This window comes from Haliotis rubra, unplaced genomic scaffold (assembly GCF_003918875.1).
Source record: "Haliotis rubra isolate DU_JTF1 unplaced genomic scaffold, ASM391887v1 Scf953, whole genome shotgun sequence".
NCBI lineage: Eukaryota > Metazoa > Mollusca > Gastropoda > Lepetellida > Haliotidae > Haliotis > Haliotis rubra.
This window is the reverse complement of record NW_025767694.1, coordinates 195,111-205,673: the sequence shown is the minus strand read 5'-3', so window position 1 is coordinate 205,673 and position 10,563 is coordinate 195,111. Positions and strand designations below refer to the sequence as shown.

General features: G+C 44.1%; 1 protein-coding gene across 1 annotated transcript in view; it reads right to left on the bottom strand.

Annotated features, from left to right (window-relative positions):
• Positions 1-2,256: 2,256 nt before the first annotated feature.
• LOC124264981 (splicing factor 3A subunit 3-like) overlaps positions 2,257-10,563 on the bottom strand; it is a 49,973-nt gene continuing 41,666 nt past the window's right edge. The window contains exons 16-17 of the mRNA XM_046699763.1: positions 3,410-3,465; positions 2,257-2,858 (exon numbers count right to left, since the gene is read on the bottom strand). Of these exons, the coding sequence (XP_046555719.1) occupies positions 2,781-2,858; positions 3,410-3,465 (134 nt within the window). The 3' untranslated portion in view covers positions 2,257-2,780. The remainder of the gene's footprint in view (positions 2,859-3,409; positions 3,466-10,563) is intronic.

Sequence of the window (10,563 nt, the reverse complement as noted above, 5' to 3'; positions counted from 1 at the left end):
GTGTGATGCAGGTGAGATCCTGAACACTTAGCTCTATCCTTTCTTATTTGTTAGTACAGAATGTATATTTATTGATTGCCAGAACATGAGGCAATCAGGCAAGTTATGTTTGATTACTGTTTAATTGTTTTGGTGTTTATTGGTTGTTTTGATAAAACTGTCACAACAGGGTTGAGATGTGCTTCTGTGTAAGCTGTGTGCTGATTGTGTGGTGGCAGTTTGTGTGAGCCAGGGCAGAGACTAGGGTCTGTGGAGGCCACTTTGTGCAACCACTGGATCTAGCTTACTCTGTGGGACAGCATTAACACATTATGTTATTCAATTGTCAATAAATATGGTTTAACAAAAGTTCATGTGACTTGAAAAATTTGTTTTTATTTTTAGTCATCACGAATCTCTATTTATGTATCTTCAGTGAGCAGTTCCAGCCAATCCGGGCCGGTGGGGTAGCCTAGTGGTTAAAGCGTTCGCTTGACGCACGAAGACCTGGGTTCGATTCCCCACATGGGTACAAAGTGTGAAGCCCTTTTCTGGTGTCCCTGGAATGCTCCTTAAAAGCGGCGTAAAACTGAACTCAATCACTCCTGTCAATCCACCTATAAATTGCCAGGGCACTTGGTACGATATGAGCGTTGCATATTACTACCACAAGACCAGGACCTGCTATATTTGTCTGAAGGATGATTGATGGATATGCTGCTCGTCATTTTAAGTCAATTCATTTAAATTATGAGTATTTGAAGTGTTATAGATACATGTATTGAATACATGAATTCCATCTGTCCTTCAAAACTATTCGTTGGATCGTTTTCAATTTGAGTAGTACCACCTTTGTCTACACCTTTGTCTACAGGGGAGGTGCAGAGCACCATATTTTACCTTTTTCAAGAATTACTGTAAAGCAATTTATAACTTGAAAAGTATTGGCCAAAATCTCGTCAAATCAAGAATTATCACAATGTACATCTCTTGATCTTAAGGAAAAATTCCCACTTCTCAACCAATAACTTCATAAATCATATGATGGATTGTTTTCAGATTTAGGTAATGGGTTCTTTACTTAAAGGAAAGGTGCAGTGTAAGTGTGATAGAGATATGACAAACTTGAAATAGCTCATTTGTTCTGAAAATAATTTATTACCACCTGACCTTGTAATTTGAGAAATGTAAAAGTTGACAAATGGAGCCATGACATGAGTTCACTTGACTTTCAGGTATATTAACATACATTAAATGGTTATTTGTGTAACAGACATTTAGTTGACATGTTTGAAACATATAAACCCTTCCTTCAAAATTAGGGGAAATTTGAAAACAGCAAATGATATAAGAAATAGCAAGAGGTATCAAGTGATGGTAATGGCTGGATAAGATGTGATACAGTAACCTTTCATGACTTTCTGGCAGATCAGGGCTAAGATTAATTACCTTGACCAGACTGGATGTGCAAATAAATTCCATATTAGTGTATCTAGAGACGCGGGAGAGTCTTTTTCATAAAGTAAAGCAAGTAGCATGAGACTGTTTCAAAACTTATGATGCATTTAGCATGTGATAGTGAAGAACATCATTGTGCACAAGCCTCAAGATATTTGATGGGAGAACCAGGTAACAGTAACACATGTGTACACGTACTGTTGTATGGGCTGGGGAGACAGGGTTTCACATGACCAAGTGAAACTATAAAGTAAAAATCTACTGCATTTGGCAGTGATGCCAATAGACAAGCTACAGGCATTGAACACATTATACTGCATCAGAAAACATTACAGATCAGAGATGAATATAGACAGCACTTCGGACATCAGCCATGACAGCCTGATTATGGATTTAATAAATGTTTCTTGCATTTAGGAGGGAAGAGAGCTGCATATCTAACCTATCTTTTACTACATTCTTGTGTGATCAGTCACATGAACATACCAAGTTTCACATGTGACAAGTGGCCTGGTTATGAACAGAAGTAACATTTCCAGTAGTAGTGGTACAGGTTACTGATCTAGGTATACAGCAGGCAGTACAGTACTTCAGGTCACTGATACATGCCTAAATGTTGTGGAGGCAACCTTAAGGCTTTGCTATTCCAGATGGGGCTTGTTTGGAATCCATAGAATGGCAGTGGCTGTGTATATTATGTCCTGGTTAGGACTGCCAGTTGTAAGAATGTTTGACTTGTCAGTTATACTCTCTCCAAGAAAAGTAAGGCATATTAAAAAATAACAGATAATGAAATACAACCGATACAGAACAATTAAATTAAGTGTCACATTGGTTTATTTTGGCCATACAGAGACAGGAGAGTTCATATCAATACTATTTCATGTGAGACTTTCAGTATCTCATTAAAAACAATTTGGCATGACACAAGTCTAACTAGTTATGTCCTTGGTAGCTTGATATCAATACCATTTCATGCGAGACTTTCAGTATCTCATTAAAATAAAATTGGGCATGACACAAGCCTAACTAGTTATGTCCTTGAGCTACCAATCAACAGAATCCTTTGATGTAACTGTTTTCAGACTTGAAAAACATTGAGAATCACTCTAGTTGTTGCTCCTCTAGTTGTTCCGCAAGTACAACACAATGATAACTTCAGATTTTTCATTTTCACTTAAGACCCTCCCCACCCCATACCGATGTAACAATCAACTACAACATCAAATATGTGTTGCTGTTACCTGGTTGTCCCATCAAGTATCTTCATCACGTTCTCCATGATGGCTACAGACAGTTACAGTAGCTGTATGTACATATGTGATGGCAGCACCAACTCCTGGCTATAACAGCCCCTGTCTCTTCAAGTCTTCAAAGGTCTTCTTGTTAACGACATTCCCCTGGGAGTCTTCATACTCTTCCTGAAGCAGTGTGAAGATAGTTAAATCACACACAAGAAAAACATAGTGATTGACTGAACAGGACAGTAATATTCAGAGTAAGTGAAGTTGTCTGGGTGTTATCTCCTGGGACTCACAAGTAATAGGAACATAGTAATATCACTTTGGTCATAAATAGATGGTCCAGCAGACGACGATTTCAGACTAACTTTGTATCAACAGGTACAGGAGCCACCATCAGGGATAGCAGGCGACAACTGACATAGTGATCGACTGGTTGGATATTCAGCTGGTCTATCCACATCTGATAAGATGAGGATACTGAAGTTGTCACAGGAAGTACGTTCAAATCACTGGGACTAGTTGTATCATTTCAGTTTGAGGGGAGCCAGGACCTCTTTGTCAAATGTATACAAGTGTGGGACGACTCTGAATCAGGTTTTATCACACAGAAACTGTTAACTATTATGACAGCAAATGGTGACATTGTCTAATCAAATGCAGTGCACATATAAAATATGTTTATGTTGAGACTGAGTAGTGGAGAGGCAAGAGGGAGTGGTCTAGTTTACCTCTGTGTCTGGTCTCCATCGGTCTGATTCCTTCCCTGACTTTATCTTCTGCCACACTACAACATAGCAAGTTATAACACTGGACATCATATATGGATTATTGGAAAACTGTTGCAGCCATCAAAATAGCTTTCCATGGAAACATGACTTCGTGCCAAATGTGTTTGATGGTTTTGTCCGGGAGCATATCTCTTAAAGTTTACATGCTAGGTTCACCAAACTTCACACACATGTTAATCATTACCCTTTGATGTGCCTTTTGCTATTTTAAAGTTTTTCAGAATTTGTTTTGTTGTTGTTTCCATGTAAACATGACTTGGTGCAAAATGTGTTTGATGGTTACCTGGCCACAGCATATCATCGAAACTATACATGCTAGGTTCACCAAACTTAATACACAAGTTAATCATGACCCACAGATATGCTATGTGCTAAAAAATAACAATCTTCATCTACGTCCACTTCATTGTGTGCAACAAGTTCAATTGTATGTCAGGTTTCCACGGAAAACACAAAAAATTTCCTTAAATTATTACTGTAATCAGTACATGGCAAAACAATTATCTAACATGTATATAAAGTTTAGTAGAATCAAGGAGAAAGTCTTGTGAGCTGCTGATCCTTGTCACATTATATACTAGTATATCAATATCAGTCATTTCCATGTCCCAAAGTGGGAAGCGGGAGTATGTGAGCTGTGCTCACTTCTACACTTGTTTTTTATACTTATATCCTGACTCCTAATCAATTGCTTTTCTCTCTCACCCAAAATGTAGTGGAAACTTTCTGTGCTGTGATCCTCAACAAATCAATCAATTTCCCAAAATTCACCCTTCTCCAGTGCTGGCACAATAGCATGACATGAGCAATCCAGTTGACTGGTCAGTCTCGCATTTCGTATTTCAAGGGTTGAAATATCACAATTTAGTGGAGTGGGGATGGTGGGATGGGTAGTTTAGCATTTGAATCAGGATAAGAATAAATGAATATCTTTAGTCTTACTTACAAAAAGTAAAACCTGGGAGCAAACGAAAACCTCAAATGCGGTTATTCCGGGAAAAGAAGCCATGTTTAATATATAGGGAGAAGCACCCTTCAGGTTTATATTGTGGGGTACCAATCTTCTGTTTGGTGAAAAGGCGTAAATGTTTTGTGATTGTGTGGATTTGATCAGACTTGCTGATCTTAAGGGACTATATGTTCAAAATAGGCCTTAAACATCTTAGAATCATATCATTCATGCTCTGAATTAAATGGTTAACTGTTAGTTGTGCTCCAATGGACCAAACTGAAGAATAATGCCAGCATCATCTTCTGAAGCAGAATCTCCAGAGATAATAGATACCAAAAATGGTTCCAGACCTTCAGAAACTGCCTTCCCTTTCTGACGGAATGGAAGAATTGCAATGAAAAGCGAATATCCAAGCTAAAGCTCTGACTCTATGTGGATTATAAGCTGAAGGAGGATCCAAACCTGCTGCCTTATAAGCTCTCAGAGTAACTGCTCTCATCCAGAATGTTGTTCTTGAAATTTCTTTGGAATTATTCGGTGACAGAGGTATAAGTGGACTCTTACATCTTCTTCTAGATGAACTTTTTCTCAAATAATACAAAAAGCTCTGACTGGGCACAGGGATAAATCTCCAGTATCTTCTGATCCTAAGATCGATGACATGGGTGTGACATGAAATTGTCTAGTTGTCCTCCTTCCTTCCTTGTGGTTAAATCCTACCTCAAGCCGAGATGATGTGTGATCAGAGACAAATTCTTGATTCTTCTTGTGAGCGACCATAGCAGACAGAAACATTTTCTCTTTGTCTGTATGTGGATTCTTTAAAGTGTTGAAAATGATTAAAATCTAAATATTTTAGATATTTAAATACTTTCCTTACCATAGGTCTTATGCATATTACCTTAAGCTCCGCTTAGAAGAGATCAGACAGTCGTTGATTCGCCATTCTCTAGAATGGCTGCCTCAGGTATCTACGAGTGTATAGGCACGGAAGTGACGTGATCTCCCCTCTCGCTCAAGCGCGGTCTATCCAAAAATCACTTTTACTGACCAGGTCCGAAGAGCCCAGAGAGGGGAGGAGCATCCAGCGTTGGGAGGGAGTTACCGCCCTATGGTAAGGTAAGTATTTAAATATCTAAAATATTTAGATTTTAATATATTTTTAACTTACCTTACCATAGATCTTATGCATATGGATTGGACAGTAGGACGGCAGTGTCGGGCTCCAGAGGACCATCCTAAGACCACATGCCAAGAGCAACCAAAGAGAACTAACTGAGTCGACACGCTGAATCAGGAGGCGCCTGTAACAGGAAACAGATAGTAATCCAAGGAAACCCTGAGGAAAACAAACACACCCAGGGCGTAAGTTAACCTTAAGACCAAAAAGGTAAGAAGAAGAAGTTACCTAATGGGCGGTAGGTCGGGTGAGTTGCTGGGCAACCACCAGAGGACCAAAGGATTGCAGCCCTTCCACATCCTCAACAGCCAAATCCCGCAGGTAGTGGCTAGCGAAGACAGTAGAGGATTTCCAGAAGCATCCCTCCATGATGGCTGGAACGGTGCAGTTCCTATGGAGAGCCATAGTGGACGCCAGGGCTCTAATCTCGTGCGGGTTATTGGCTGTAGGATGAGGTAGACCCTGTGCATCGTAGGCGGCCAGGATGGTCGTACGTTACCAGAGGGCAATAGTATTCCTACTAACTTCCCCTTTAGCCACCGAGGAAAAGGGAATAAACAGTCTCTTACGAGACTGCCTCTTGGATGATGACTTGGCAAGATACATCTTAAGAGCCCTCACAGGACAAAGCAGCTCTTCCTCAGCCTCGTGTGGTCCAAAAATGGAAGACAAAGGAGAAATTGAAAACATTCTGTCCGGCTGTCCTGGTAGCTGATTCTTAGCCACAAAATCCCAAAGCAGTCCCAGATGAACAGGACCATGTCGCGACTGCTCAAAACGCACCCTGGTGACATCCTAAGCTCGTGGATCTCACTGACCCTAGCCGCCGTAGCCAGGGCCAAGAGAAAAGCTGTTTTCCTGGAGAGATTCTCAAAAGAAGCAGAGTCTAGGGGCTCGTAAGGCGGACCTCTCAGATGCCGAAGAATGATGTTAAGGTCCCAAGCAGGAGGACGAAACTTTGCCTTCTGGTCCTCCAGCTTGAACGCTTTAAGTAAAGCGATGAGTTCCCGCACCTTGGAAATCTTCTTGTCACACTTGACTGCCAACACAGAGTTAAGAGCCAACAAATACGTTCCTATAGTGTTACCCTTGAGACGCCGGGACTTCTGAAGGAAAAGAAGGAACTCTGCTATAAACTGAGGAGAGGCTTTTATGCCACATAGATTTCTGTGCACAAAACTTCTAAAAGAATTCCACTTATCATCATGGAGTGATCTAGTGGAAACTCGATGAGCACGAGCAATAACCTTAGCCTTTAGCGCCCTTTGCAGATGATCCAACCGAACAGATGAAATCGAGTGCGGTCGACCAAAGCGGAGTCCCAGTCGGTGAAATCGAGTCGGCGAGATGGCGCAGATCTGGAAAACAAGTTCTGGTTGGCCACCAAAGCCCAACCAAAAGCAGACGAATCGCCACTGTCTGCTTGACCTTTGCTAATACTGCTGGCAGCAGAACTGGAGGTGGAAAGGCGTATGCGTCCAGACCCTCCCACGACAAGGACATGGCGTCGACTGCCCATGCCGCCGGATCTGGAACTGGAGACACGCACAACGGCAGCTGTTTGTTGAACTGGGTCGCAAACAGGTCAATCAGAGGGCGACCGTGACTGTGGCATAGAAGGTTGAACGCTTCTGGATGTAGCATCCACTCTGTTGGCGATGGCTTGCCTGGCCTTGAGAGAGCGTCTGCTAGTACGTTCTTGCAACCTGGGATGTGCCGGGCTCTTGCTCTGATGCCATTGTTGTCCAGGAGATCGGCCAACAGGAAGGTCTGCTCCAACACCGTTTGGACCTGGTTGTTCCCTGGTTGCGAATCAACCACACCACCATAGAATTCGCTATCAGGAGCCTGGTGTTCCGCAGCAGAGGAATCCAATGTCGAACCGCAGCCCTGAAGAGACGCGTCTACGGCCCCGACTACGAAAAGTTCGTGATCGTGAACAAACTCTGTCAAGGAGACACCTACGCAGATGTTCGACTCTACAGTCCACCAGCGGAGGTAAGCATGGAGATGTAGAGGCAGGAGGAATCTCGACTGAAGATCGTCTGCCTGTGGATGTAAGGAAGAGGAAGCGCTGTAACGGCCGGAGCATCAGATGACCTCTGAGCGTCAAGTCCTGGGCTGAGGTGAGGAGGCCTAAGAGGGACTGCCACTCCCTGAGCGTGAGTGGCTGGGACAGACCCCGGCTGGCGAAATTGACAATCTTCCTCCAGGGATCCTGCGGAACCCTGACTAGGTCGCAGTCAGTAATAACCCTCCTATGAATGTCAGTTCCTGGGACGGCTCCAGGTGCGACTTGTCCGTGTTGATAATCCACCCCAGTTGCTCCAGAAGATGCATAGCGAAAGTCATCTGTCTGCGAAGCAACTGAGGATCGCGGTCCCGGGCGCAACCTTGGCATGAAGCTGTTCCAGCAGGTAAAGGTGGTTGTTTTGAATCATGCGCATTTTTCCCGAGTCTTTCTTGGGAACAAGAAAGACAGGTGAGTAAAACCCCGGGGACTGTTGGGGGTTCTAGCACTATAGCTTGCTTTTCTAGCAAAGTCTGGATGTTGTCTGCAAGCAGTAGCTGTTGGTCTGGAGCATACACGCGTGACAGGGGCGTTGTAGTCAGAGGGGGTATCTCTTCTGGGGACGTATCGACGCTTTCCCCTACCCCTCGTAGCCGACCTGCCACGAAAGGCCGAACTCAACGCTTTAAATGTAGATAAGGACACCTCCGTATTCGTAAGCTCTGCGTGTTCTTTATAGACTTCGGGGAATCCTATCATCGAATAATAAGCGAGACGCAAAAGGAGCTCTCAGGAGTTTCCTTTTAAACTCTACTGCCAGGAACAAGACTCGAGGAAACCTGTACGCCTAACAGCTGTAGTTATGGCCAACGCTGTCCTGAGGTGTGCCAGCAAATCATGAAGTTCCTTACCCTGCCACTGGAACAGGGTGGTAAGGTGTTCAATCCTCGACGTATTGTCTTCAGTAAGATCCCAAGCAACGCCGAAACGGGCTTTAACATCCTCTTAAGTTCTGCATCAATGGCCAACATCTTGGAATCCTGTACACGATAAGACGACTGTGGAGAGCCCGATAAACGTCAGAGAGATTCATCGTGAGCCGCGCCTCCATCGGCAAAATCCAAACTATGTATCTTATAGTCTCCTTTCCGTGACTTAGGAGCCTTAAAAGTCGTTTTGAGAGAAAGCTTAGCAAAATCCGCATCTAAAGAAGCCACAGCATCGGCTACCATCGGGTGAGGCGGGAGGAGTAATTCAGGAGAAATCCTAATAGCTCTCAAGTTGTCACCTGAAGAGGGAGAAGGGCAGTCCGGCAGTCTAACAGCAATCCACTCAAACACGGAGGATAGGGGGAGGTAGGTACCCCCATGTTCTTCCTCTGGTAACGTCTCCTCAATATAGTCGGGAGAGAAATAACGCTCATCATTGTTGTCCCAAGACACGTCCGGAGCATTATATCGTTGGCCAAAGGCAGCAGGCGTCAGGCGCTCTGATGACACCTGACAATCAGTGCTAAAAGTAACTGTCGGAGAACGTGTTCGTTGTGGCGAGCGGCGCACAGGAGGAGACCTAGAACAGGACTAATGATAACGCCTCCCACGAGTCGGCGACCTAGAACGCTGGCGATGACAAGAATCAGAGCTAAGTCGATTGCTCCTGGATCGACGGCGGTGACGAGGAGACCTAGAGCGAGAATGCCTAGAACGCCCGAACGCTCAGCCTCCTGGCATCGGGAACGGTCTTCCACTAATTGCCGCTGCAAGTCTTTCTCTCTAGACAACGTAGAGACAGGTGTCTTCTTAGGGAATAAAAACAAAAGCGCTGGTTGAGAAAACAACCCAACATCAGAGCTAAGTGCTGCAGTCGTCGATGCCGGGAGTGCACTAGGCGTAGGGGCAGCGCTAGGCGCTGGCACGGCGCTGGCTTGGGCTTCTACTGCAGCCGGCAGAGAAGCGTCCTCAAAAGCTTCTGAACCTCCAGATGTGATAGAGCATCTGGTCGGGACAAATCAACAAAAGCATCAGACGGTTGTTGGGCTTCAGGCGTCAACAGATGCGGCGCAGGGGTAGGCGTCTGTACTGTTGCAGGAGAGGAACGTCCATCCGGCATCCGAGGAAGAGGGGATCGGATCCCACTGAAGAACCAGGAGACCACATCTTCCTCTTGCGCTGTGATAACCGTTTCTTCTTGGCTGCTATGTAGGCCTTGAAATCAGCGCAAAATTGACAGCGCTGGTCAGGGGAACAGACGACAGTGGCGCAGTCCGGACACCACGGGTGGGGATCTTTGGCAGATTTCTGCACCCTGCAGATGCTACAAAACTGCTGGGTCATGCAAAAGCTGTAACACACAAAAAAAGTCGAAACGTAACAAAACGTAAACACACAAACAGCAAGAACAGACACGACGAAAAAAAACCCTGCAGGTAAAATGGTGATAAGAACACAAAATTAGGCAAAAATATGAAGGAACACCAAGCATGAACATTATGATGAAAGAGACATAGGAGTATGCAATACATCAAACATGCTAAGTGGAGAGACACTCGCAGCGTGGGAACACACCCCACACCAAAGTGAGAAACACGAGGCACCCAGGTAGGTGAAGTTTACTTTTATTATATTCTTCACCCTCACAGAGAAGAAGAATAAGAAATAAAAACCATACCTACTAAAAAGCAATCAATAACTTAAATCTGAAAGAGAAAGTACGTAACGAGCTAGCGAAAACAAACATCTGACATGTAGCACGCTTAAAGTAAAAGTGATTTTTGGATAGACCGCGCTTGCGCGAGAGGGGAGATAATGTCCCTTCCGTGCCTTTACACTCGTAGATACCTGAGGCAACCATTCTAGAGAATGGCGAATGAACGACTGTCTGATCTCTTCTAAGCGGAGCTTAAGGTAATATGCATAAGACCTATGGTAAGGTAAGTTAAAAATTTATTCATT